This window comes from Sus scrofa, chromosome 7, assembly GCF_054392235.1.
Source record: "Sus scrofa isolate SSC_HxYL_T2T_F1_AM1 chromosome 7, Sscrofa_HxYL_maternal_Yorkshire_Landrace_v2.0, whole genome shotgun sequence".
Classification (NCBI taxonomy): domain Eukaryota; kingdom Metazoa; phylum Chordata; class Mammalia; order Artiodactyla; family Suidae; genus Sus; species Sus scrofa.
In genome coordinates, this window is record NC_139389.1 from 83,712,266 (window position 1) to 83,737,538 (window position 25,273).

At 53.3% G+C, this 25,273-nt stretch overlaps 2 protein-coding genes across 12 annotated transcripts; one reads left to right on the forward strand and one right to left on the reverse strand.

The window, feature by feature from the left end:
- Nucleotides 1–10,421, reverse strand: PCK2 (phosphoenolpyruvate carboxykinase 2, mitochondrial). The gene is made up of 10 exons (NM_001161753.1): nucleotides 10,218–10,421; nucleotides 7,828–8,073; nucleotides 6,897–7,081; nucleotides 6,607–6,810; nucleotides 5,849–6,036; nucleotides 5,368–5,530; nucleotides 4,870–5,088; nucleotides 1,306–1,443; nucleotides 911–1,006; nucleotides 1–673 (listed from the first exon to the last, which is right to left on the reverse strand). Exons 1-10 carry the CDS (start codon nucleotides 10,244–10,246, stop codon nucleotides 219–221), a joined length of 1,923 nt encoding a protein of 640 aa, NP_001155225.1. The 5' UTR covers nucleotides 10,247–10,421; the 3' UTR covers nucleotides 1–218.
- On the forward strand, nucleotides 9,787–24,475 carry NRL (neural retina leucine zipper). Of its 11 annotated transcripts, XM_084969124.1 has the most exons (6): nucleotides 9,999–10,124; nucleotides 11,138–11,339; nucleotides 18,135–18,284; nucleotides 19,526–19,751; nucleotides 21,657–22,065; nucleotides 23,005–24,475. In XM_084969124.1, the coding sequence occupies exons 5-6, from the start codon at nucleotides 21,685–21,687 to the stop codon at nucleotides 23,410–23,412; spliced, it is 789 nt and encodes a 262-aa protein (XP_084825250.1). In that variant the 5' UTR covers nucleotides 9,999–10,124; nucleotides 11,138–11,339; nucleotides 18,135–18,284; nucleotides 19,526–19,751; nucleotides 21,657–21,684; the 3' UTR covers nucleotides 23,413–24,475. The 11 variants fall into 11 exon arrangements, with proteins under 11 accessions (XP_084825245.1, XP_084825249.1, XP_084825246.1 ...); XM_084969119.1 differs by lacking the exons at nucleotides 18,135–18,284; nucleotides 19,526–19,751 and adding an exon at nucleotides 11,953–12,082 and having other exon boundaries at nucleotides 9,787–10,124; nucleotides 11,017–11,339; XM_084969123.1 differs by lacking the exons at nucleotides 11,138–11,339; nucleotides 19,526–19,751 and adding an exon at nucleotides 11,953–12,082 and having other exon boundaries at nucleotides 9,805–10,175; nucleotides 18,183–18,284.
- The last annotated feature ends 798 nt before the right edge of the window (nucleotides 24,476–25,273 follow it).

The following is a 25,273-nucleotide window of genomic DNA, read 5'->3' on the forward strand; positions in this document are numbered from 1 at the left end:
TTGTATAAAATAAATGAGCATTTCTTATTATTGGATACCATATGGGGGAAGGTCTGTGGCCTGGTCTCATGGCACCTAGAATATAATGGTTATGTCATAATGCTCATATTTTCTGCAAGCCTGGTGGCTTGCTTATTCCTGGGGGCGGGGGGGCGGGGGGAGAGGAGGGGCTGGAGGGGTGGTGGTGCTGTGCTCACTTGCTACCCTGGAGCCTCAGGTCACATTCTGCGCACGCGTCCCTCCAGGGCCTCCAGCTCAGCCAACACCTCCTTGGGCAGATCCTGGTTGACCTGCTCTGTCAGGTAGCTCCGAATGTCACGAACCTCCTGTTCCCAGAAGTCCTTGGGGATCGAGAACAGCTGGGTGGTGTCTATGGCTCCCAGGCCCCTGAGATCCAAGGCACCTTCCTTCGGCACCAGCCCAATGGGCGTCTCTCGGGCACTGTCCTCCTGCTCGAGCCGCCGACAGATCCAGTCTAGCACCCGCGCGTTCTCTCCAAAGCCTGGCCACAGGAAGTGGCCCGCCTCGTCGCGACGGAACCAGTTGACATGGAAGATGCGGGGCAGCCGGGCCCCCTTGCGCCCCTCCATGCTCAGCCAGTGTTCCAGGTAGCGCCCAAAGTTGTAGCCGAAGAAGGGCCGCATGGCAAATGGGTCATGCATGATGACCTTCCCTGGGGAGGGAAGCAGGAGGGTAAGGCACTTTCCTCCTCACTGGAGAGAAGGAAGGTCACCCTGCCTCCAGCCAGAGGAAGTTGTGAAATGTTGGCAATTCCGGATTATTCTCGAGGCAGGGTGAGGGGAAGGGAATGGCAAAAGATACAGGAGGGAAAGAGTGGGCGGAAGGGCTGGGTTAGGAAGGGAGAGAAGAGGCAACGAAGGCACACAGGAGGGGCAGGGAGGGCACTCACCTTTGTGTTCGGCTGCAGCAGTAGACTCTGAGCGCATGGCACTGCCCACAAACACCCCATGGCGCCAGCTGAAGGCCTCATATACCAGGGGGACTCCTGGGACATGAGTGCACACAGTCAAAGGCAGCCCTCATCTTTGCATCGTCACTCCACCCCTTCTGGTGATCTTGACTCCTACTCTCTCCCCTAGGACCTCAGCTGCTCACTTTCAAACCGCGTGCCTCTCCCCACCCCCACCCCGCCCACCCCATTTTGCACGGGGGTGGGGTGGAGGGGTGCTCTAGAGGCAGACAGGTGTAGTTGGCCATCCAGGCTGAGGTTTTCTGAGCTTCAAGTACAAGAGGGATGTGCGTCCTGATAGAGAGCTTAAGCCTTAACCCAGAAGGCATGTTTACCTTTGGGTCTGCGGCCTCCAAAGATGATGGCATCAATGGGGACACCCTCAGGGGCCTCCCAGGCTGGGTCCATGATGGGGCACTGGCGAGCCGGGGCACAGAAGCGAGAGTTAGGATGTGCACAGGGCTCCTTGTCACCTGGTAGAGGAAATACAAATATCAGGTTCAAGGGCACATCCAGCCCAACACACACAAACATTTGCAGGCACTCTTGCACAATTTCTTTTTGCCTCATTAGCTCCCTGCAACCTCAGGCTGGAGGTTGGTAGGGAGCAGGGAGAAGGGAGCCAGGACATCTCCCCCAAAGATCGGGTTGTTTTTAATGGTGCTGTTAACTGAACAGTGGGAAGAGTGGGAGAGGGGCTGGGATCTAGCAGGACACTAATGTTGATGCCAAGCTACAGCCACTTGGCACTGACCAGTGCTCAAGGGAATGGCATTACATATTGGTATAGGGTTAATAGAATTCTCTTCCAGAATCTCTTTTAATATATGGGATGACTGTTAATTTTTTAATTAAAGTATAGTTGATTTACAGTGTTTCTTCAATTTCTGTAATTTATGGGATTATTATTATTATTATTATTATTTTGTCCTTTTGCCTTTTCTAGGGCCACTTCTAGGGGTCTAATTGGAGCTGTAGCTGCTGGCCTACACCACAGCCACAGCAATGCGGGATCTGAGCTGCATCTGTGACCTACACCGCAGCTCATGGCAAAGCCGGATCCTTAACCCACTGAGCAAGGCCAGGGATCGAACCTGCAACCTCATGGTTCCTAGTCAGATTCGTTAACCACTGCCCCACGACGGGAACTCCTATGGGATTATTATTTAAATAAATACACCTAAAGCAAAAACTGAGACTGTCAGGTCAGTATTTCAGACAATTGACTTTCCATCAGCAAATGGGGGAAGAAAAAATCTCCTGAGCTATCAAAATGCAAACAGGGATTGATTTTAAAGCTGGCAGATTTAGGTGATTTCCCTGAGTCTGCTCAGACTCTGATGGAGTGACAGGGCTTGAAGAACTCAGAGGAGGACATCAGCTGGGCAGGCGTAACTCAAGGAGCCCAGGTCATGTGGCCCCTTCAGGTACCCTGGAGAGCAGCTGGGACTGAGTCAGTGGCATATGTATAAAGCACCATCAGGAGTTCCCATTGTGGCGCAGTGGAAACGAATCTGACTGGTATTCATTCCTGGTCTCACTCAGTGGGTTGGAGATCCAGCATGCTGTGAGCTGTGGTATAGGTTGCAGAGGCGGCTTGGATCCCCCATTGCTGTGGCTGTGACCAGCAGTTGTAGCTCCATTTCAGCCCTAGCCTGGGAACCTCCATATGCCGCAGGTGCAGCCCTAAAAAAAAGGCAAAAAAAAAAAAGCACCATCATGCGGGCCCTTGAATGGACAGTGCTTTCTCTGCCAGAGATTGCTGGTTGGACCTGGCAGGCAAAGGAGTCATACAATCAGTGCTCCCTGCCCCCTTCTGGCCCCTGCTCCTGCCTCTACTCATATAAGAGCCATCGTTGGAATTCCTGTCGTGGCTCAGTGGTTAATGAATCCAACTAGGAACCTTAAGGTTGAGGGTTCAATCCTTGGCCTCACTCAGTGGGTTAAGGATCTGGTGTTGCTGTGAACTGTGGTGTAGGCTGCAGATGTGGCTCGGATCCCATATTGCTGTGGCTGTGGTGTAGGCTGGCAGCTACAGCTCTGATTAGACTCCTAGCCTGGGAATCTCCATATGCCGCGGGAGCAGCCCTAGAGGGGGAAAAAAAAACCCACCATCCTTTATTCTTCTCTCTTGCACTTTCATCAGCCCCCAATTCAGGACCCAGCACAAGGTATTATTCTGGGAATTGAAGCTGGGCACAACACACCCTAGTTACACCCCTGAATCTAGAGATGATGAAAGGGTTGGGGAACTAGCCTGTGGGGAAATGTGAAAATTTCTTGGATTTCTCAGTTGGGTGGGGAGGCCTAGGAGGGCTTAATGGTGGTGTTATAGAAAATGAAGGGTGATTAGATGAGGAAGGTGACTGTTAGGCCAGCCTGGAAAACTTGAATGTAGGCTTCAGTGACCACAGGCCACCCTCCCCTGCCAGGCTTTTCCTTGCTCCCGCTCCTAGGTCTGGGAGCCCTGAATGCCAAAGGCCACTGAAAGCTGAAGGTCCACAGTACAGGGCAGGTGGAGGGGGCAGAGCCCCAAGGCACTAGGGGGTAATGACAGGGTTGAGACACTAGTTTCTGGGAGAGGCTAAAGAGCTGGTCTGATGTCTTTTGGAAGAAAAATCAGGGTATAAGTGTTGGACAGGCAGGGGAAGGGTAATAATTTTTTTTTTTTTTTTTGGTCTTTTTGCTATTTCTTGGGCCGCTCCTGCGGCATATGGAGATTCCCAGGCTAGGGGTCTAATCGGAGCCGTAGCCACCAGCCTACACCAGAGCCACAGCAACACGGGATCCGAGCCGCGTCTGCAACCTGCACCACAGCTCATGGCAACGCCGGATTGTCAACCCACTGAGCAAGGGCAGGGACCGAACCCGCCACCTCATGGTTCCTAGTCGGATTCGTTAAGCACTGCGCCACGACGGGAACTCCAAGGGTAATAATATTGACTTTCTTTTTTGGCCATGTCCATGGCATGTGGAAGTTCCTGGGCCAGGGACTGCACTGGTGCCATAGCAGTAACCAGAGCCACAGCAGTGACAATGCTAGATCTTTAACCTGCTGAGCCACTAGGAAACTCCAATACTGACCTTTATTTTTAATTTTATTTTGGTCTTTTTTTTTTTTTTTTTTTTTTCTGGTCTTTTTTTAGGGCCGCACCCTCGGCATATGGAGATTCCCAGGGGCTAGGGGTTGAACTGGAGTGACAGCTGCCGGCCTGCATCACAGCCACAGTAAGGTGGGATCAGAGCCTCATCTGCGACCTACACCACAGTTCACAGCAACTCTGGATTCCCAACCCACTGAGTGAGGCCAGGGATTGAACCCGCATTCCTTATGGATACTAGTCGGGTTATGCTGAGCTACGACGAGAACTCCAATACTGACATTTAGACAATGATTATCATACTGGGGAATGTCGGGGGCAGGGGCAGGGAGTGGCAGGGGCAGGGGCAGGCTTCCTTCTGCCTAATGGGTCAAACTTATGGTTTGTGCTTTGAGCCCAATTCCTTCTGCAATAGTTTCCAAGATAGCCCTTCGATTCCAGCTGATATTTATTAAGAATTTACCATGTATTCGGCAGTGTGCTGAAGCCTCTGCTTGCATTATTTAATTTAATCCTCCACCACCTTATGAGACAGGTACTATAATAACTATCCCCACTGGACTGATGGGGCAACTGAAGCTCAGAAGGTTTAAGCAACTCAGCCAGGTCACAAAGCCAATACCTTGGTGGTGCTAGGACTTGAACAGAGATCTTGCCTAGGCTTAGAAACTGTGAACAGTCATAGCTCCCTGTGCCTCCCGGAGGTCCTGGAAGATGGCTGCAGTTGTGGAGAAGGCTTTCATATCACCAAGGTACTGAGCCCTGGCGGCTGTGTCATGACCTCCCCACCTCACATACCGGGTTTCCAGGGTTTGCCCAGCCAGGAGGTCACGGTGACGCCAGGGGGAAGAGGCTGATCAATGCCTTCCCAGTACACGCCGCCATCGCTCGTCTCAGCCACATTGGTGAAAAGAGTGTTACTCTGGATTGTGGCCATGGCATTGGGATTGGTGGTGGCAGAGGTGCCAGGGGCCACCCCAAAGAAGCCATTCTCAGGGTTGATGGCCCGGAGTTGACCTGTCAGGAGAAGTGAAAGAAGGGAAGGAATAATGAGGCAGAGTTGAGAGCTTTGGCTGTGAAAGGTCCTGCTCTGCCCTTCCTGCCTTAAGCTAACCCCTAGATCTCAGGGGGAAAGGCTTTGTGACTTCAGGGTGGCTAGGCTTCCAGGAGGTATGGGTTGGGGTGATTGTTCTGGAACAGGTTCTTACTGAGAAAGTTTAGCTTAAGCCATGAAGGAAGGGGACCCCTATGCTCTGGTAAAAACCAGGACCCAGAGTGTGATTCCAGGCCTCTCACCATCACTGTCAAACCTCATCCAGGCGATGTCATCCCCCACACACTCCACTTTCCAGCCTGGCAGTGCTGGCCGCATCATGGCCAGGTTCGTCTTGCCACAGGCACTGGGGAAGGCAGCTGCCACATAGCGCTTCTTCCCCGCGGGGTTGGTGATACCCAGGATCTGTGAGATGGGGAGAGAGGGAACAAGGAGGTCACCAGAGGTCAGGCATGGTCTACATGGGAAGGACAACTAGGGGTCAACAGGGAGGGCCAATGTTTATTCACTGAACAGGTGCACTGCTTTGCCATATGGCCTGGGTGGTGGCAAGGGGAAGCCCCCCGATATTCACAGCCTCAGGCCAAAGCTTCAGGCATTTGGGCAGAGTCCCTGGCCACCAGTCTGGCACCTCACAGTGGAGAGACGAGGCTGAGGCTGACTGGCCAGGCCCTGCCCCTGCCCTGCCCCCAGAAGCTGCCCAGATCCTCACCAGGCCCTCACCAGCATGTGCTCCGCCAGCCAGCCCTCATCCCGGGCCAGCCGAGAGGCGATGCGAAGGGCAAAGCACTTCTTGCCCAGCAGGGAGTTGCCACCATAGCCGCTGCCGAAAGAGACGATCTCCCGCTGGTCGGGCACGTGGCCAATCAGGGTTTTCTCTGGGTTGCATGGCCACTGGCTCACCGGCTCCCCTGGGGACAATGGGTTGATGGGGGCTGCTGGCAGGGGCATCAGGTACTGGGGTGTCAGGGGGCCGGAGGGATCAGGAGTTGGCAGGAGAGACACTTGGGAGCAGTGGCAATGCCAGTAGGTGGCTGAAGCTCCCACCTCATGATATCCATTAGCTCCCACACCCCTATTCTTGGAAGTGTATAGGTGATTCTTCTCAACTTTTTTTTTTTTTTTAGGGCCTCACATGCAGCATAAAGATGTTTCCAGGCTAGGGGTCAAATCGGAGCTATAGCTGCCGGCCAATACCATAGAGACAGCAACGCCAGATCCTTAACCCAATGAGCGAGGTCGGGGATCGAACTCACGTCCTCATGGATTCTAGTCAGGTTCCTTACCACTGAGCCACGACAGGAATTCCAGTTCTTCTCAATCTTGCATAAGCTGCTCTGCCAACGCAGCCTCACCCCCAGCCCAGGCTGCTGCCCTAGATCTTGGGGATTAGGTGTCTCACCAATAATATGGGTAGGATTAGGGGTCCCCTCTGAGGGCACACAGGCCTGTGTCTTCCCCTGGGCAGAGCAAGTGCTTACCTTGCCCAGTCAGAGGTTGGCCCACGGAGTGTAGACACTTGACGAAGTCGCCATCTCCCAGGGCCTGAAGCACAGGTTTCCCCAGTCGGGTCATAATCCGCATACTAGCCACCACATAGGCTGAGTCCGTGAGCTGCACTCCGATGCGGGACAGTGGGGAGCCCACAGGACCCATGCTGAATGGAAGCACATACATGGTTCGGCCTGTGGAGGAAAACGGCACGTGGATGAAGGGCTCCAACCTGTTCACACTTTCGGTGCCCCTGCCTCTGGGTCCCTGCCCTGGTTACCCTGCATGCAGCCTGGAAACCTCTCATCCACAGCTTGCTGGAACTCAGCTGGGGACATCCAGTTGCCCAGCTGCCCACGGGCCCCACCAGCTGGGAGGGGCACCGTGTCCCGTTGAGAAGGAGTTACAATCACCGTCTTGCTTTCTACTCGTGCCACATCCTTGGGGTCTGTGCGGGCCAGCCAGCTGGGGGAGAGCAGATATGAAGAAGACAGTGGCCAGCAGATCCCCTTCATTCCCAGACCCACTCTTTCAAGTCCAACCTTGACTCTAGGTCTTCTGTTGGCCTTATTTTTCCCCCATCCATTTGCATCTCAGTTGCATCTTGCAGATTTTGTCCCATCTAAGGGTTTTGTTTTGGCCCTCTAGAATCCTCTGCCCTGGCAAAAACTCCCTGAACTTGTGAGTTAGTTTATTTATTTATTTATTTATTTATTTAAATTTTGTCTTTTCTAGGGCCACACCCACGGCATATGGAGGTTCCCAGGCTAGGGGTCTAATTGGAGCTGTAGCCGCCGGCCTACACCACAGCCATAGCAACTCAGGATCTGAGCCACATCTGCGATCTATGCCACAGCTCATGGCAATGCTGGACCCTAAACCCAATGAGCGAGGCCAGGGATCAAACCTGCAACGTCATGGTTCCTAGTCGGATTCATTAACCACTAAGCTACGACGGGAACTCCTGAACTTGTGAGTTAAAAAAAAAAAAAAAAAAAAAAAAAAAGGCAAAAGCTTTTATTTCTATGGTTTTCATTTAGCAAAAAAATGCAGACCAATCCAGTAGTTCCTGATTGTCTCCCCTAAAGCTCCACTTCTTTCTCATTCCATTGGGATAATCTATTTAAACTTGATTTTGTCTTAGTAAACCCAAAGTGGCGTCAGTCCACGCAGCCGCCCCAATCTCGCAGGTAGCTGGGCTCCGAGCTTACCAGTTGTTGTACTTGGGGAGCTTTCGGATGAGGCCCTGCTGTTCCAGCAGAGCCAGGGTGGCAGTGTTCTCTGCCTCAGTCCCATCACAGATGTGGATGCCCTCTGGTTGGCAGAGGCGGGCGCTGCGCTCCACAAAGTCTCGAACCCCAGCAGGCAGCTGGCCCAGATCTCCATTGAGTACTCGCAGGGCCTGGATGCTGCGCCGTGATGACCATCCCCAGGAGCTCAGCCCATGCCAGCTAAGCCTGTAGAAGAAACAGAGAGGTAATGGGCCAGGTGTTCTCATGGAAGATGGGCAAGTCAAGGGGACAGACAGCTGGGCTGCTGGGGGTGTGCTAAAGGCCTGGGTGCTGGCACCATTAAGAGGTCAGAATAGGTGGGGGGGATGGCCTTTATGAGGTTGAGTGAGGGTGTCTCCTGCTTAGCAAGGGACAGGTGTCACAAAATGAGCATAAAGGCACATGGCTGGCTGTGTGGAAGTGCATGTATAGACAAGCTGAAGATACTGTAGGCTTAGCCCATGCCCAGGTTTTACTATGTCTGGCCAGTGCTTGGAAATGAGCAGGTTTCTATGGCTCAAACGTCAATAAATTGTGCCCAGGTGACAGCTTCATGTGTCTGGTGTTTGAAGCTTTCAAGTCTGTTCTTTTCATTTTCAAGTATAGTTTTTATAAGTTAAAAAGGCAGCTGTCTTTTTTTTTTTTTTTTTTTTTTTGGCCATGCCCATGGCATGTGGAAGTTCCCAGGCCAGGGATCGAACTCGTGCCACAGCAGTGACCCAAGCTGCTGCAGTGACAACGCCAGATCCTTAACCTGCTGCACTACAAGAGAACTCCAAAAGTCAGCTGTTTTTATTCTTTTCTTCCAATGTGCCTGCTGTAAGACTGTGAAAGCCTCAAGCAGAGGACCTGGACTTTGACACAGTGGAGTCCCAGGTTTCCTAGAGTGTGGATGACCCCATGTTGGGGTTCCAAGCATTAGATCTGCAGGTGCCCATCTGGGCCAACAAAGATTGCATACAATGTTGCCATTTGAACTGTGTGGAAGACTGACTGTTGGGGAATGTCACTAGCTGGGGTCCATGCCCCAATTTCCAGGGTCCCTGTAGTCTATTCCTTCACACCCCCTAGGAGAGGGAAAAGTAATGTGTGCTCTGATTGGCCTGGACCCAGGGACGAGTGACCCAGAGAGCAAAGGCCAAGAGAGGGAAGTTGCCCTCCTCTGATGCCAGGGCCTCGCCCACCAGACACTGTGCCCCACACGCCCAGGATCACATGACCTTGTTGCTCCCTTGGCTCTCTGCTGGAGAACACATGCCTAGAGAGCTTTGGATGGTGGTGACGGGGTAGAACATCAGACTGCAGGATGCTCCAATTCAGAGGGAGTGAGCCTCAGACCATGGATGTGGGAGCTGGGGTGGCCTCCATTGAGCAGGGCAGCGTGGAATCTCAATGTGGCCCCAGGGCCAGACGAGCAAGGCTCCTGGGACCTGAGTCTCCTCCACCTCAGAGAGAAGTTCTCCCAGAGCCTTAATTCTAAAGGCACAGTGTTGGGGAAAACCTCCCTCCAGGGGGAGGCTGGCTCCCCCACTCTCCTCCAGTCCCCTGAGGGGGACCTTCTCCTCTTCCTCTGCTCCAGAGACCACCCACAAGGGTTGGCCAAGTGGAACCAGCTGTGGGAGGGAGAGGGGGTCTGCTCAGACCCTGGGACTAAACTGAGAAGGGAGGGAAAGACAGGAAGCTGTGAAAAGGGGGAGAGGGCAGGCAAGTGGGGCCTAGGGGCTCATCCTGGGCAGGGCAGGAAGCCAGCCCTGTAAGAATGAAAGCAACTTGGCCCCCTCCTCCACCCAGGGGCCCTGGCGCCCCCCAGGTCCCTCTGGCTGCTGGGCTTTCCGCCAGGTTCCAGTCGGCCAGGATCCAGTACGGGGGTGGGGGGGGGGGAGTGGCTGTTTACCTTCTACCTTTCTCAGGGAGCTCAATCCCCAGGGGCTCATGCACCCTTGTCCCCAGTGCCCTAGTGCTCCTCGCCCAACCCGGGGCACAAGAGTTACATCTGTAAAGCAAAGGAGGAGACACGGAGACGGCCCAGTGAGGAGGGGAAAGGAAGTTCTGAGAGGGGCAGATAGAGACGGTGTGGCCAGGGACTAGAGGGAGGAGGCGACGGAAACCGAGGAGCGACCCAGAGCGGTTCAGGTTGCCGCGATCTCCAGCGAGACACACGACCCCGAGAGGCCGGGAATCCAGACACACTTGCCCCCTGCCCGCCTCCTCCGGGGACGGGAAACCAGACGCGGCGGGTGAGCAGATGAGCACAACTGGCAGCCCCGAGGGGGCGAGCGCAGCGGAAGGTGCGGGTCGGCCCCGGACTGGGGGGCCGGGGGGTCACTCACCGCAGGCCGGGGCGGTACATAGCGGCCATGGCACCTGGGCGACGGCTGCGGGGTGGCCGCGAAAACCGAAGAGCCGGGGAAATGTGGAAGGCGGGGAAGGAGGCGAGCGCGGGCGCAGTGAGCAGGAGCACAGACTGGGCGGGAGGTGCTTAAAAACGAGCGGGGCGGGCGCAGGGGCGGGACCCTGCCCAGGCCAACGCGACCCTTTCTCCGCCCGGGGCTCTAGCCCCAGGTCCTCCCAGCCACAGCCCCACCTCCTGCATCCTAGCCCCCAAACCCTTGTCTCCCATTGGAGAATTGGGTCCTCTCCCCCGAAGTCCCGCCCCCTGCACATGATGTAACTTTGAGGACTCTTGCTCCCGAGAGATAGCGACAGGGAGACATTGGGTGGCGAGTAAACTAGGAACAAGGGGCGATACCAGAGGCCAGAACCCATGGGGGGTTGGAAGTCTAAAAGCTGGGGGCTGGGCATTACCATTCCCCCTTCTTCCTCGGGCCTGGGCACTGGGAGCCCAGATTCTTCTGTTGCCCAGGGCCCTAACGTTAAGGTTTCCTCAGTCCCCAACTCCCACATCTTTGTTCCTTCTCCCCATGATTAGGGCTCCTTTCTGCCCAACCATGAAGTGGTGGTATCTCTCCACCTTGGAATCTCTTCATTGGCTTCTGCCCTGGTCATTCTCTCCACATTCCCCTGGATAATGCATCTGTCCCACCCAGCCACCACAATGAAGTCCTCTGGTGATTTCTTTTTTCCTTCTTTCGTCTTTTTTTTTTTTTTTTTGTCTTTTTGTCTTTTTAGAGCTGCACCTGCAGCACATGGAAGTTCCCAGGCTAGGGGTCTAACTGGAGCTACAGCTGCCGGCCTACAACACAGCCACAGCAACACCAGATCTGAGCCGCGTCTTTGACCTACACCACAGCTCATGACAACGCTGAATCTTTGACTCACTGAGAGAGGCCAGGGATCGAACCTGCAACCTCATCGTTCCTAGTCAGATTTGTTTCCACTGCGACACGACCAGAACTCCCTCTGGTGATTTCTCAAGTTATGTCTCCATCCAGACATCTCTCTTCAACTTGAGACCCTAAATGCCATAGCACCTCAAATTCAACGTGGCAATGGTAAGCATCTGCCCAGCATCCACTCTCCCTTTCTGATAATAACATCTTGATGTTCCTTTGGGGGACCACCTCCTGGGCCTGTGTGGTCATGGGGGTCTCTTGGGGGTGAGCTCTCAGCTTGGCCAATTCATGTGTTCTGAGCTCTGGCCACAGCCATTGGGAATGTTCACGGATGGGCATTAGGTCCCTCTCTGGGGCTTCTTCTGTCCGCTTTCAAAATGAGCTCTCTTTCTGCTGGGGTTGCTGGGCTGGTGGAACCAAAGCCTGATGCTGCTGGATGTCAGCTTGGCCCTGCAAAGCAGAAACCTGCCTGAGAAGGAAGGAAGCCTAGAGGAAGCAGGCAAAGGGATGGAGATCATGAAATTCCTGATTCCAGGTTTAGGAGCCAATAAATTTTTTCTTCTCTCTCCCTCCCTCTCCCCGCCCTCACCTTTTTTTTTTTTTTTTTTTTTTTTTTTTGGCTGTGCCTGCAGCATGCAGAAGTTCCAGGGCAAGGGATTGAACCCAATGCCACAGCAGTGATAATGCCTAATCCTTAACCCCTAGGCTACCAGGGAACTCCATAAATTTCTCTTCCTCAAGCTAATTTTAAGTGGCTTTTTGCCATTTACAGCAGAAACAATCCTGATTCTCAGACTTTTTAGAGTTCTCTGCTGGAACATAATGGGACGAGAAGAGCTGGCTGCCAGCCTTGGGCTTGCTGCTGGTCTTCATCTTTTCCACCCAGGCACTCGACCTCATGTGTAAGTATTTGGGACACTTCCCTTCAGTCCCTATATCCAAACTCTGTCTGTACCTCCTCCACTGCAAACGGCTGCCTCTTTAGTCACCCTCTGGGCCTAAAAATGTGCATATTGGTGGCATCATTGTCATTCTACTGAAGGTCATCATCTCGTCTGTGATCCTGCAGCACACCACCAGGGGGCAGGGTGTGACCAGTCTTGCCTTGGTCTGCATTTTCTCTTCCCCAGGGCCCTCTGGGCCTTGGCCTTGGCCTGCTCGCAGACCCTCTGCTGTGGATGCTGTGGATGCTGTGGATGCTGTGGAGTGCTGCCCAGATCCACCTTCAGGATCAGATGCTCGTCCCAGCTGCTGAGTGTTGGCTGCTCTTGGCTCACGGCTGAGCATTTCCCTGAGCACTCCCTTTGGCTGAAGGGAGCTGTCTTGCCAAATGCAGTCCCTCTTTCCTGGGGCATCTTGGATTCAATGTCTGGTTGATGCAGAGGTCCAAAGGCCTGGCCCCCTGGCCTCAATTTGGGGCACTCTGAAGGTCCATCCCAGCTCTGGAGCTCCTGTGGGGTCAGCCGGAGGAGCCTCTGTTTAGTTGTAGTGCTCAACTCTTCTCTTTATCCAGTCCTGATTCTCTCACTGACTTTAACTCTCCCCCTTGCCCCCCAACAAACCACCTATATGCAAGTTTCCATCTCGGAGTTTGTTTCCGACTAAAGATATTCCCCCTTCTCAACTTGTATACTGCATTAACCCCCTAATTTGACTCTGATTCCATTTTGACCTTCTTCCACACTAGATCCAAAGTGACCTTCCTTCCTCTCCTTCCTCCCTCCCTTCTTCTTCCTCCCTCCCCTCTCCTTCCTTCCTTCCTTCTCCCTCCCTCCTTCTTTCCTTCTCCTTCTTCCTTCCATCCTTTCGTCTCCTTCCTTTCATCCTTTCTTTCTTTTGTCTTTTTAGGGCCACACCCATGGCATATGGAAGTTCCCAGGCTAGGGGTCAAATCAGAGTGGCATCTGCCAGCCACAGCCACAGCCATGCCAGATCTGAGCAGTGTCTGTGACCTACACCACAGCTCACAGCAATGCCAGTTCCTTAACCTGCTGAGAGAGGCCAGGGATTGAACTCTCATCCTCATGGATACTAGTCAGGTTCATTAGTGCTGAGCAACAACGGGAACTCCCAAAGTGATCTTTTCTAACTCAATCTGATCATTCCACATCCCTGCTGAAAAATATTTAGTAGCTTCTCACAGCTCTTGGGGTAGAGCCCACACACTAAACTTGGCCTACAAGGCTCTGTAGGATCTGGCCCCTGCTTGACTTCTCCACCCTAGCCCTCACCTGCCGTCATTCTTCCCCCTTTCCTTAGTCGCTGCTCTCTGGCTACATTAGTGTTTTCAGTTTCATTAATGTGTCTACCTCTTCCCTGCTCAGAGCCTTTGCATGTATTATTCCCGCAGCTTGGAATCTCCATGTTCTCCACACTTCCAGGCACCGTTGCTTCTTATTCCCCCGACCAGTCTCAGTTTAATGTGACTTCCTTAGGCAAGCTGTCCCCACAGTGGCACTGAAACTGACAGCACTAGTGGCCTGAACCTAGCCAGAACCCAAACTGGGACTTGAACCCAGCCAAAGCCCAGATTGGGACTTGAACCTGCCTGCTGGAACTTGAACCCAACCTAAAACCAGATGGGGATTTAAACCCACGTTTTTTTTTTTTTTTTAATTTTTTGTCTTTTTGCCTTTTCTAGGGCCGCTCCCATGGCATATGGAGGTTCCCAGGCTAGGGGTCTAATTGGAGCTGTAGCCACCAGCTTATGCCACAGCCACAGCAATGAGGGATCTGAGCCGCGTCTGCAACCTATACCACAGCTCACGGCAACGCCGGATCATTAACCGACTGAGCAAGGCCAGGGATCAAACCCGTAACCTCATTGTTCCTATTCGGATTCGTTAACCACTGAGCCACAACAGGAACTCAAAACCCATGGTTTTAAATTTGAGTTACTCACCCTGTGTCTGGACTCACCAAGGCTCAGGTCCTTTATGCCTCCGTGCAGAGGAATTTGGTGAGAGACAAAGTGATACGTGAGAAACAGATTTATTAGGATAGGATGCTTGTAAGAGATGCAAGCGGGGAAGAAAAGGAAGCTCTGCCCAGGACCTGGTGGACCACAGTTTTATCATCCAAGGGACATGGGGATTTGGAAAGGCCCGCCTCTTCCTTTCTGGGAGTAGTAGCTCCTCCTTAGTATTGAGTAAGGTGTGTATTCAAATCAGCTGAAGGGCGCTCTTCAAACTCTGCCCTTGGTCTGAATTTGAAAGCAGGCCTCATCCCATCCCCCACCCAATGACTGGAGGCAATTCTCACATCTCCACTTGTCAAGCAAGCCTGCCTTATTTTGATAGTTTTCCTGAACTTACAGTGGTCTCCCAACATCCCCCAGGTTTCCCTCTTTATCTATGATCCCCTATTGGGACTTCCACGACCACCTGTGCCTACTCAGCCCTATCACCACCTTCTCCTCTGCCCTCACATTAGATTAGGTCTCATGAAATAAAGTCTCATGGCCCATGCACTTCTCCTGCGTTAGCATCCATTACATTATAATGGTTTGTTTTTATGTAGTCCCATTCCTAACATATGAAGGCCCTGGGTCAAGAGTACAAATAGAGGCTCACAAACCTTGTGCTTAAATATTTTAAATGTATGACTCAAGCTAACAAACTTTAAATAAAATGTTCTATTCTACCTTGACAAATATATACATAATGGTCTGGAATTTGGTTCAAATTTCAGTTCAAATTTGGCTTTAATTAAATTGATTATTTAATTATGATTATTATTTTTAGGGCTGCACCTGTGGCATATGGAAATTCCCAGGCTAGGGGTCGAATTGGATCTGAAGCTGTCGGCCTATGCCACAGCTGCAGCCACAGCCACACAGGATCTGAGCTGTGTCTGTGACCTACACCACAGGTCATGGCAACACTGGATCCTTAACTCACTGAGCGAGGCCAGGAATCAAACCCGCGTCCTCATGGATCCTAGTCAGGTTCGTTAACTGCTGAGTCACAAAGGGAACTCTCTAATTTATTTTTTCAAAGGCCACGCTAGTGGCATATGGAAGTTCCTGGGCTAGGGGTTGAATTGGAGCTGCAGCTGCTGGCCTGCACCACAGCCGTGGTAACATTGGATCTGAGCCACATCTGCAACCTCTGCCTCAGCTTGAGGCATCGCCTGATCCAATGAGTGAGGCCAGGGATGGAACCTGCATCTTAATGGACACTCTTTTGGGTTCTAAACTCACTGGGCCACAACGGGAACTCCAAATTTGGATTTTATTTTTTGTTCTTGAGGATTCCACAATAGAATGTGGTGGTATGGGGAGAGTCGGCTTTCAGCCACTGGCCTTTGGGTCCACATTTTCCCCCCACTGCTGACACCATCTTCTACTGCAAGGGCTCTCATGTGCATACATGTAGACCCTCCTACCTGCACACCCCAATTCTGTCCACAACTTCCTGCAAACAGCCACCCCTTGGCCACCTGTTGGGTCTAGGGATGTGTGTATGAGTGAGATCTCCCCTTGGGAGGGAAAACCCAGGAAGGAGATCCATGTGGGCCCTAGAAGTGGGCTTGGGACACTTTGGACAGGAAATTCCTAGGTATCTGGAGTGTGGTTCAGAAGGAGTTTGGGATTGGGCAGAGGAGGCCAGGACTCCTTGCTCCAAGGGACACAGAGTGGAGCCTTCCAAAACGCTGAGCCAGGACAGGGGCCACTCTTGCCTGGGCTTAAGGGCAATAAATTGACCCTTCTCTGTTTTATCAGTCTATAAGCTCCATGAAGACTGGAGTCAGTCTGATTTACTGAGGTGTCCCTAGCACCCAGCACAGTGTCTGGTGCAGAGTAGGTACTTAAGAAGTAGTTGTCAAGTGAATGAATATATGCGGTAGACCAAGAAGAGGTTTGAGGATTTGGATCCATTACTGAAGATCGAGATTTCAGAAGCCAGCACTAGGAATGAGAACAGGTCTTACAGGGCTGTCCCTACCTGCAGGACAGAGCGGATGGGGAAAGAATCCTGGATGACTGACTCGGTCTTCCCTCTTTCCTCTTTGTTCTCTATCCTATTTCTCCAGGTCCTTTGCTTGCCTGGCCCTCTCTCCCTATGGTCCTGCATCCCTCTGTCCATATCCTTTTATCTTTTTGTTTTTTGTTCACTGTTCTTTCTCTATAGCCTGACCATCCATCTGTCTGTTCCTTTTTCTAGTTCTTGGCCCCCGGTCTTACTTTCCTCTGACCCTTCCTCTACCACTTTTCTTTTCTAGCGCCCTCTTCCCATCAACCTCTTACTCCCTTCTTTTTTTTTTTTTTTTTTTTTTTTGTCCTTTTAGGGCTGGACCCCTGGCATATGGAAGTTCCCAGGCTAGGAGTTGAATCGGAGCTGTAGCCGCCGGCCTACGCCAGAGCCACAGCAACGCAGGATCTGAGCCGCGTCTGCGCGTCTGCGACTTACACCACAGCTCACGGCAACACTGGATCCTTAACCTACTGAGCAAGGCCAGGGATTGAACCCGCAACCCCATGGTTCCTAGTCGGATTCGTTAACCACTGAGCCACGATGGGAACTCCTCTTACTCCCTTCTTGGTCCCTCTCCAGAAGGCTTCCTCTCTCTTTTTGTTCCCCATGGGCCTTTGCCCATCCCTTTCATTCACCTGCATCCTTCTGTCACCTTAGAACCACATTCCATGGGCATATGCGTGGGATTTCTGGTCTCCATGGTCCCTGGGGAGCCCCTGACTAGTTCTGCCCTTTCTCCCAGGCCTACATCTCCTGCCTCCTTAACTAAGTCTTCTTGACTTCTTGCCTTCTTGCCTTCCTTTGTTCTGTCCTTCCCAAAGTCCATGTGGCTTCATCTTTTTCATCCCCATCTCCCTGTCCCCAGATGTCCTTGAGCCAGTCAGTCTCAGCATGCATCTCCCCTCCTGCCAAGAGAACCCGTGAAGCACCTGCTGGGGCTCTGCTGACACTGCAGCCTCTCTTCTCTGTGTCCTTGGGGTCCTTTCCCCTGGCCCACCCCTCAGGCCCAAGACTCCTTTCCCTGGTCAGTGGTGCCTGGTCTGAGCCCCGAGCGGCCCAAGTCGCCTGAGCTTGTTTAGTCTGACTCCTTTAGCCCGTTAGCAGCTTAGGCCGCCCACCTCTCCTCTGAGCGCTCCAGTAAACAAGAGGATCAGCGCAGATCTGACAGCTGCTGGGGGCAAGTGTCTGGCTGGACCCAACCAGGCCTGCAAAAGGGGCCGTGGTCAACCCTCGCTATTCCTTCTTCGCCAGGGAAATTCTGGGGTCTCTTTCCTGGGTATTTACCTTAGAACCACATTCCATGGGCACATGCGTGGGATTTCTGGTCTCCGTTTCTGGTCCCCATTCCCATTTTGTGGCCTTGTTCCCAGGCCTTGGGTTTTTGGATTTTCTATGAAAACAGCACTAGGTTCAGGCAATCACACCCAGAAGCCCTTCCATTTGAATGATGACAATGGACTCTGCCCTACAAAATGGAGGCCAAGGAGTTCCCGTCGTGGCTCAGCAGAAACGAATCCGACTAGGAACCCTGAGGTTGTGGGTTCGATCCCTGGCCTTGCTCAGTGGGTTAAGGATCCAGCATTGGCATGAACTGTGGTGTAGTTTCCTCAGATCCTGTGTTGCTGTGGCTCTGGTGTAGGCCAGTGGCTACAGCTTCGATTAGACCCCTAGCCTGGGAACCTCCATATGCTGCTGGTGTGGCCCTAAAAGACAAAAAGACCAAAAAAAAAAAAAAAATTGGAGGCCAAGTGTGGGAAGAGAGATGTCCTCTGGTGTAGGTCTTCTTGTATGTGTGTAGAGAGTATGATAGGAGAGAACCATATGTATGCTCTCCGTACCCCTGCCCCCCCCACACACCCCTAAGGAAGCAGAGTTGACTGTAGGCCCTCTGTAGCCTACGGGTTAGCAAGCTTCAGTGTTCACCAGAAGTTTGGAGGGCTTATTAAAACATAGATTTTCTTGGCTCCCATCCCCAAAGTGACTACTCAGTAGGTTGGAGATGAAGCCAGAAAATTTGCATTTCTAGCAAGTTCCCAGGTGATGCTGCTGGGGACTCCAGTTTGAGAACCACTGTCTTAGATCATCTGAATCTACCAGCTCTTCACTGAACACCTAAGGCTGGGACCAGGTTATTTATTTTTTTTTTTTTTGTCTTTTGTCTTTTTTGTTGTTGTTGTTGTTGTTATTGTTGCTATTTCTTGGGCCGCTCCCGCGGCATATGGAGGTTCTCAGGCGAGGGGTTGAATCGGAGCTGTAGCCACCGGCCTACGCCAGAGCCACAGCAACGCGGGATCCAAGCCGCGTCTGCAACCTACACCACAGCTCATGGCAACGCCGGATCGTTAACCCACTGAGCAAAGGCAGGGATCGAACCCGCAACCTCATGGTTCCTAGTCGGATTCGTTAACCACTGCGCCACGACGGGAACTCCAATTTTTATAATTGATGATATCCAGGTCTCTGTCTGGGCTGGGAAAAAGGGGCTATCAACCCCGTGGGGGTGTTTGGGTGTCTTTAGAAGGTAGGAAATAGCCTTTAACTCCTGGAGCCCTATTCTAGTACAGACCTTATTTAAACAGCTTCAGACAGGTTTAAACATCTCCTTGGCTAATTCCCAGTATCCCTGTTCCAACTTCTACTTGGGGATGATAGCTCTAAGAGGTGTTAGGGGATTAGGCTGAAAATGTAGGTCACCCCCCAGCCATCTGGGAAGCAGGACGAGTGAGAGAGGAAGAGAGAGACACACACACACAAGGAAAAGGTGAGGGGAAGCAGAGGGCAGATGAGGGCAATTACAAAAGTGTCTCAGATGAATTGGTAGTGACTGGATTTCAGTGGCCTGAGGCGGCCTGGAAGGAAGGACCAGGGGTTCTTATCTCCCCCTCCCCCGCTGGCCCACTTGTCCTGGGGCTGGGTCAGCAGGAGTGGCTGTGAATTGGGTGGCTGAATCACAGAGATTCACAGTGGGGAGGCTTGCTTGTCTTTCTGATGGGATACCTGAGAGATGCCTGAGGCCAGATATAGGGGGGGGGAATGTTGGGGTTCCTGAAAACAGGAAACAGACCCAACAGGCCCGGTGAGAGTGAGCCTGGGAGGGCTTGTACTGCCACCCCCCCAAACACCCACAATGCACCGCAGAGCCTTGGAGGGTAAGGGTGCCAGGAGCTTGTCTGGGCCTCTTTTCCAGCCCCAGGGTTTCAGTCGCCAAGGGCTGAAGGTTGTGTCCTCATGAGGGTGCAGGTAGGGGCCGATGCTGCTGTCAGTCCTGGGGAACTGAGAACAGTGAGGAACTTTGGTGGGCAAGATGCCCCCTTCCCTTCCTTGAGAACGGCATATTTGTCCTCTCCTCTTATCCTTCCCAACCCCCAGGCCCATGAGATATGCAAATGATCCCTTCGCCTCATTGGCTGGAGGCCTGAGAACCACAGATGACCTCAGAGAGCTGGCCCTTTAAGAGTACCTAGTGGGCTCTGTGCCCACAGCCCCTTGTTCTGAGCACCGAGGCATCAGGCTCTGCTCAATGGGGCCTCCAGTCTCTGGGGAAGCTGTGCCTGCCTGGCTCTGACACTGACCAGTCCTCTCTGCCACCCCTAAAGTGAGTATGTCTGAAGTCTACCTGGATGCCCAGCCTCTCGCCTAGAGCCCCCACCACCACCCTTCCACACCTGCTGTCAGCTTTCTGTTGTCTCTTTTCAGGAATCTTCACACTTCTGTCCCCTGCTCTGCTCCCACCCTGACTGGCTTCACTGCTATCACATCAGGAAGATAAGCAGCCCTTCTCACTTATCTCTTCATCCAGTTCTTTCTGGACACCTCTCTCTGTGTCTCACCTTCTCCTCCTTGTCAAAGATCAGTTCCTTCAATCTGTGTTTGTTTTATGCTTTTTGTCTTTTTTGGTCTTTTTTAGGGCCATACCCATGGCATATGGATGTTCCCAGACTAGGGGCTGAATCGGAGCTGTAGCCACTGGCCTATGCCACAACCACAGCAATGCCAGATCTGAGCCGCATCTATGATCTACACTGCAGCTCATGGCAACGTCGGATCCTTAACCCACTGAGTGAGGCCAGGGATCGAACCCACAACCTCATGGTTCCTAGTTGGATTTGTTTCTGCTGCACCACGACAGGAACTCCCAATCTGTGTTTTTGTTCCCATCCCCTCTGTCTTCCCAAGGGTAAGGGGCTCAATAGATAGGGTAACACCCCTTCCCTGGGACAGGAAGAGATAGAAGACATGTCCTTTCTCCCACCTCTGGGCAGGGCCTGGGGCCTGAGATGTGGTTGCAAAGTGGGCAACCTAGGTTTGGGGCATCAATACGGAGCCAAATTCTAAGCCTCAAGGATAAGCCTTCCCTGCCTGACCTGTCCTGTCCTGGGCTGTTGGAACTGGGTGTTGGGCTAGAGCTGGGGACGTCCAGGCTAGGAAGGACCTCTGAGGTCACTTAGCCAGAGGTGTCTCAGGTGGGCACATGCTCTGGGGTTGATAGCAGGGAGGAGAGTTCCTGGGTGACATAAGTTTGGGGCCCTCTACTACTGAAGCTGAATAGATGGTTTACTGAAGGACTTCTCAGATTACCCTGCTGCTGTGCTTTGTGAACCTGCAAGGGTGGGGCGCGGGAGCATTTCTCAAAATGATCTGAGCACAGACCCCCTTCTTGGCTCTTTTTCAGACGCCATGTTTCACAGAACACTCTTTGGAACATGTTATAGTCTAATTATCATCATTGAACAGAAGGGGAAACTGGGGTCAGAAGGGGGAAGGTGATCTTCTCAAGTTCACACTTGACGTGGCAGGTCCTCCACAGAAGGAGGAAAACAAGCCTTCGTTGGTTCCCCTTGGAGAGATTGACTTTGAGGAAAGATGGTCAACGCTCTGTCCTGATCTTTCTAGAACTGATTCTGGGACCTTTCCTTTTCCCATGGAAAGTCTCTTGCTCCTAGAAAAGGGATTCATTGATTAATCCATACAATGAATGGGCATGGAGGGTCTTCTATGCATGCATAGGCATTAGCCTGGGTGTTCTGAGAAAAAGAGTCATAACAGCATGTTATCACTATATATCAAAGGCCACAGCATATGTGCCTTCCCATTGCTTTAAAATACACACATACTCTGTCACAGTTAATTAAGCAACACTTTTTAATTGCTTGGAAATGGAATGATGCCTCTCGAGATGACAGAGCCGCTCAGCATGTCCCAGTACTAGAGCTGGGAGTGCTGCCATATTCTTCTTTTTCATAGATCCCAGAGGCACTAGTGGGCCAGAGGCTGGCTTATCCTCTTCCTCATTCAGGTGCTTGCCCTCTGGCAGGAGCCCCTGCCACCTGAGAAGCTGTCTCTCAGCCCGGAGGTGACTATGCAGGAAACAGGCTGCGTTGCCACCTCAGCTTTGCAGAACTCTGTCTCCAGGGCACATGGGCTTTGGGGGAAGTGGGATTTGGTGAAGGAGGCTGATAGGCAGCCTGCAGGTGCTCCAAACCTATCCTCTTTTTTGCAGGTACACCCCCTCCCAATCCAACCCCAGAATGGCACTGCCTCCCAGTCCCCTGGCCATGGAATATGTCAATGACTTTGACTTGATGAAGTTTGAGGTAAAGCGGGAACCCTCTGAGGGGCAATCTGGCCCCCCCACAGCCTCACTGGGCTCCACACCCTACAGCTCAGTGCCTCCTTCACCCACCTTCAGTGAGCCAGGCACGGTGGGAGCTACTGAGGGCCCCCGGCCAGGCCTGGAGGAGCTGTACTGGCTGGCCACCCTGCAACAGCAGCTGGGGGCTGGGGAGGCACTGGGGCTAAGTCCTGAGGAGGCGGCAGAGCTGCTGCAGTGTCAGGGCCCAGTTCCTGTTGAGGGGCCCCATGCCTACTACCCAGGAAGTCCAGAGGAGACAGGAGCCCAGCATGCCCAGGTGAGTTGTCAGTGAGCTGGTCTGTGAGCTGGGCTGAGGGGGTGGGGGCAGCGTGAGGGAGGAGGCCAACCTGAGAGAGAGGAAGAATGGTCACTGCCAAAGGGTGATGGACTGGGAAAGGGACAAAGGACAGGAGAAGGGAAGAAGGGCCCTTGAAAGAAATCAGAGAAAAACATGTTCTGGCCCCTCCTTTTTTCCCAAATGGAGAGAAATGAGTAGGTTGAACTGGGAGGAAGAGGGTGACCCTAAGGTTAGAACAGGACCCAAAGGGGAGAACTGAGAATTAAAGGGCGTCAGAAGCAGTTGATTAAGGGGAGGTAAATAGATAGTCCCTTTGAGGAAACCAGGGAAAGGTTAGTGCCTGGAATGGAGTTGAGACTGTGGGAACCGCAAGGAAGCTGGCCTTTTCAAGACTTCGTGCCTCCCCAGGCCCCAACCTTCTCAGGAAGGATTGGGACTCATCCTATTAATTATAGACACAGATGGGGGAGTTGAGGGCATTAAGATGTAATCCAAATCCTTTGAGGGTCACAGGGTTGAGGCCTTCAGGACAGGAACGAGGTGTGTTGGAAGGGCAGGGTCTGGCTGGCCGCGGGCCCACTGGACACACACGCGGGTGCAGTCAGAGGCTGAGGACCGCACAGGGGTGGCGCGGGGTTCAGGCGCGCGAATGGCTCGCTTGACCGTGGGTGGGAGACTAGGGACCCACCCAAAGGGGTCGAGGACTCGTGGCGGGGGTTGGGGGCAGCGGAGGGTGTGTTGGGACAGGGGGCGGGTTCTAGAGTGTGGAGTAGATTGTGGGGGTGGGTGGGGAATGCGAGCGTTCATGTAAAGGTGGGAGCCGGGGATGGAGCCTTCCTGAGGGCGGGGCAGGGCCAGCTGCGCCGCCACCCTAACGTGGAGTTGCCGCTGACCCCAGCCCTGCCCGGTCCTCTGCAGCTGGCCGAGCGGTTTTCGGACGCGGCGCTGGTGTCGATGTCTGTGCGGGAGCTAAACCGGCAGCTGCGGGGCTGCGGGCGCGACGAGGCGCTGCGGCTGAAGCAGAGGCGCCGCACGCTGAAGAACCGCGGGTACGCGCAGGCCTGTCGCTCCAAGCGGCTGCAGCAGCGGCGCGGGCTGGAGGCCGAGCGCGCCCGCCTGGCCGCCCAGCTGGACGCGCTGCGGGCCGAAGTGGCCCGCTTGGCCAGAGAGCGCGACCTCTACAAGGCTCGCTGTGACCGGCTGGCCCCGAGCGGCCCGGGGCCGGAGGCCACGCCCACTTCTTCCTCCGCGCCTCTGGCCGCGGAATGGTGGAGTCGGTGGGCGGGCGGCGGGCACCACTCGGGAGGTGGCTGTGCCATTCACTAGACGGTTACTGAGCGCCTTCTGGTGCCAGACACTTCTTTGGATGCAACACAAATATCCCCAAACTTCCTGGACCCTCCAGGCATGCTCTGAGGTTAGATGCCGGTCATTTTCTGAGAGAGGGGACCCGTTCCCACACTCAGGAGGTGCACGGAAACCCTCCGCCTTCTATCCCACTCCACTTGGCCAGGACACCGGAATCTCCAGGAGTCAGACCCTCCAGTCAATCAGGCACTGTGTGTGTGTGTGTGTGTGTGTGTATGTAGGTTGGGGTAGGGGGAGCGCATGATGCACAGCAACTGGGAGGTGAGGGTGTGGTGCAGCTCCCCGCTCGGTTTAGATTTTAATTCAAGATTTTCAACCTGTAGTGCATTAAGGTTTTAATTAGCAATGAAGCTATGTTTTCATTCCAAGGCTTACAACCTCCCCGTTTTAGGACTACTGCATTTTCAGGATTGCAATTCCCAATACCAAGCCAGACCACGAACTCCACTCGAGAGGCTTTTCTCCTATCCAACCTAGTGGCCTCCGCAGCCCAGAACTGCAAAGGCCTGAGGAGCTCTGGGGGTGGTTGGTGTGGACTGGAGGAGAACCCTGGGCAGGAGTCTGAAAACCTGGGTGCTAGTCTCAGCTCTGCCACGGGATACCTCTGTCACCCTGAGGAAATCACTTGCTACCTGGGTTTCAATGACCTCATCTAATCCTCCTTTGGTTTGGATGACTTCTGACACCTTTCCAGTTCTGGCATCTCCTTAGTGTGGAAGCCCCAGTGGTCTCCTGAGAAGCCCCCAGTTCAGCCTCACCACAGGGACTTCCTGTCCTGCTCCAGCTTCCTGACTGAAGCCTAGGCCGTGGATGAGCCCATGCACTGGTCCTCTGTTGCTCCCTCTATGCTGCCTTGGCCTCCAAACCTGCGTAGGGTGCCCTTGATCCCTTCTGCCTCTGTGAGGGCTGAGGTGAGACTTTCCCCAGCCTGACAAGGAGCTGAGAGAATTCAGCTTTTGTGAATTAAACTTGAAGCCCAGGCAGAACTCTATGCTATTGGCTAGATGTTCTTGCAATTTAAGAAGTGTTTGTTCTTTATCCTTGCTCCAGGCATGCGTGCTGTGTGTGTGTGTGTGTGTGTGTGTGTGTGTGTGTGTGTGTGAGAGAGAGAGAGAGAGAGAGAGAGAGAGAGAGAGAGAGAGAGAGAGAGAGAGAGAGAGACTGAAGAGCCTCCACCTGGGCTGAGTGGAGCATCTCTGTTCTGAAGGCCCAGTGAAAATGAGGGGGGAGCAGGGACTGGGCCAGATGGAGCCTCCCCCTCCCACCTCTACTGCACAGAAGCCCAGGAGCATAGGGACCCGTCAGGCCTGGCCCTGGTTATCCTAAGGGCTCACAGTTGCCATGGTAACCCAGCCCTTGGGTTCAGCAGCCTATGGAGAGAGTGGGCAGGGGCTCTGGGCAGAGCAGAGGCATTGGGCTGGGAGCAGTTACCTCAGCAGCCACTGTCGTAGGTCCTCTAAGGGACAAAATAAATGGGAGAAGCAGTTGGGTGTGGGGGAAGGGGATCCCATATGTCTCCCTTCCTTTCTGCTCTCTCTACCCGCCCCCTCCCCAGCTGTCTCTTCCCATCCCCATTCTTATTTCCTCCTCCCCCTCTTCTAGCTGAGCTCATCCCTCCTCCACTCAGGAACCTGCGACCCGAGTCCTCTCCTCCATCTCTGCCAGGATTTCTTGATCTTCTCCCCTCCCTCTCCCATCAGTGGCCCCTGCCCACCCTCTTTGACTCCAGCTTCTCTCTCTGAGTAGCTCGCAGCACCTTTAGCCTCTCCTCCTCCATCCCCTTGCACATGATCCCCGAAGGGAGTGGTTGGGATGGAGA

What these genes read in the sequence shown, in the direction of transcription:
- PCK2 (NM_001161753.1), bottom strand. Translation starts at nt 10,246, where the DNA reads ATGGCCGCTATGTACCGCCCCGGCCTGCG. An exon ending in CTCCCCAAGTACAACAACTG is followed by an intron (nt 7,082 to 7,827) that starts GTAAGCTCGGAG and finishes GCTCTCCCCCAG; the next exon opens with CTGGCTGGCCCGCACAGACC. An exon ending in GATGAGGTTTGACAGTGATG is followed by an intron (nt 5,089 to 5,367) that starts GTGAGAGGCCTG and finishes TTCTCCTGACAG; the next exon opens with GTCAACTCCGGGCCATCAAC.
- NRL (XM_084969119.1), top strand. Translation starts at nt 12,003, where the DNA reads ATGGGACGAGAAGAGCTGGCTGCCAGCCTTGGGCTTGCTGCTGGTCTT. An exon ending in CCAGGCACTCGACCTCATGT is followed by an intron (nt 12,083 to 21,656) that starts GTAAGTATTTGG and finishes TCTTTTTTGCAG; the next exon opens with GTACACCCCCTCCCAATCCA. An exon ending in CAGGAGCCCAGCATGCCCAG is followed by an intron (nt 22,066 to 23,004) that starts GTGAGTTGTCAG and finishes GGTCCTCTGCAG; the next exon opens with CTGGCCGAGCGGTTTTCGGA.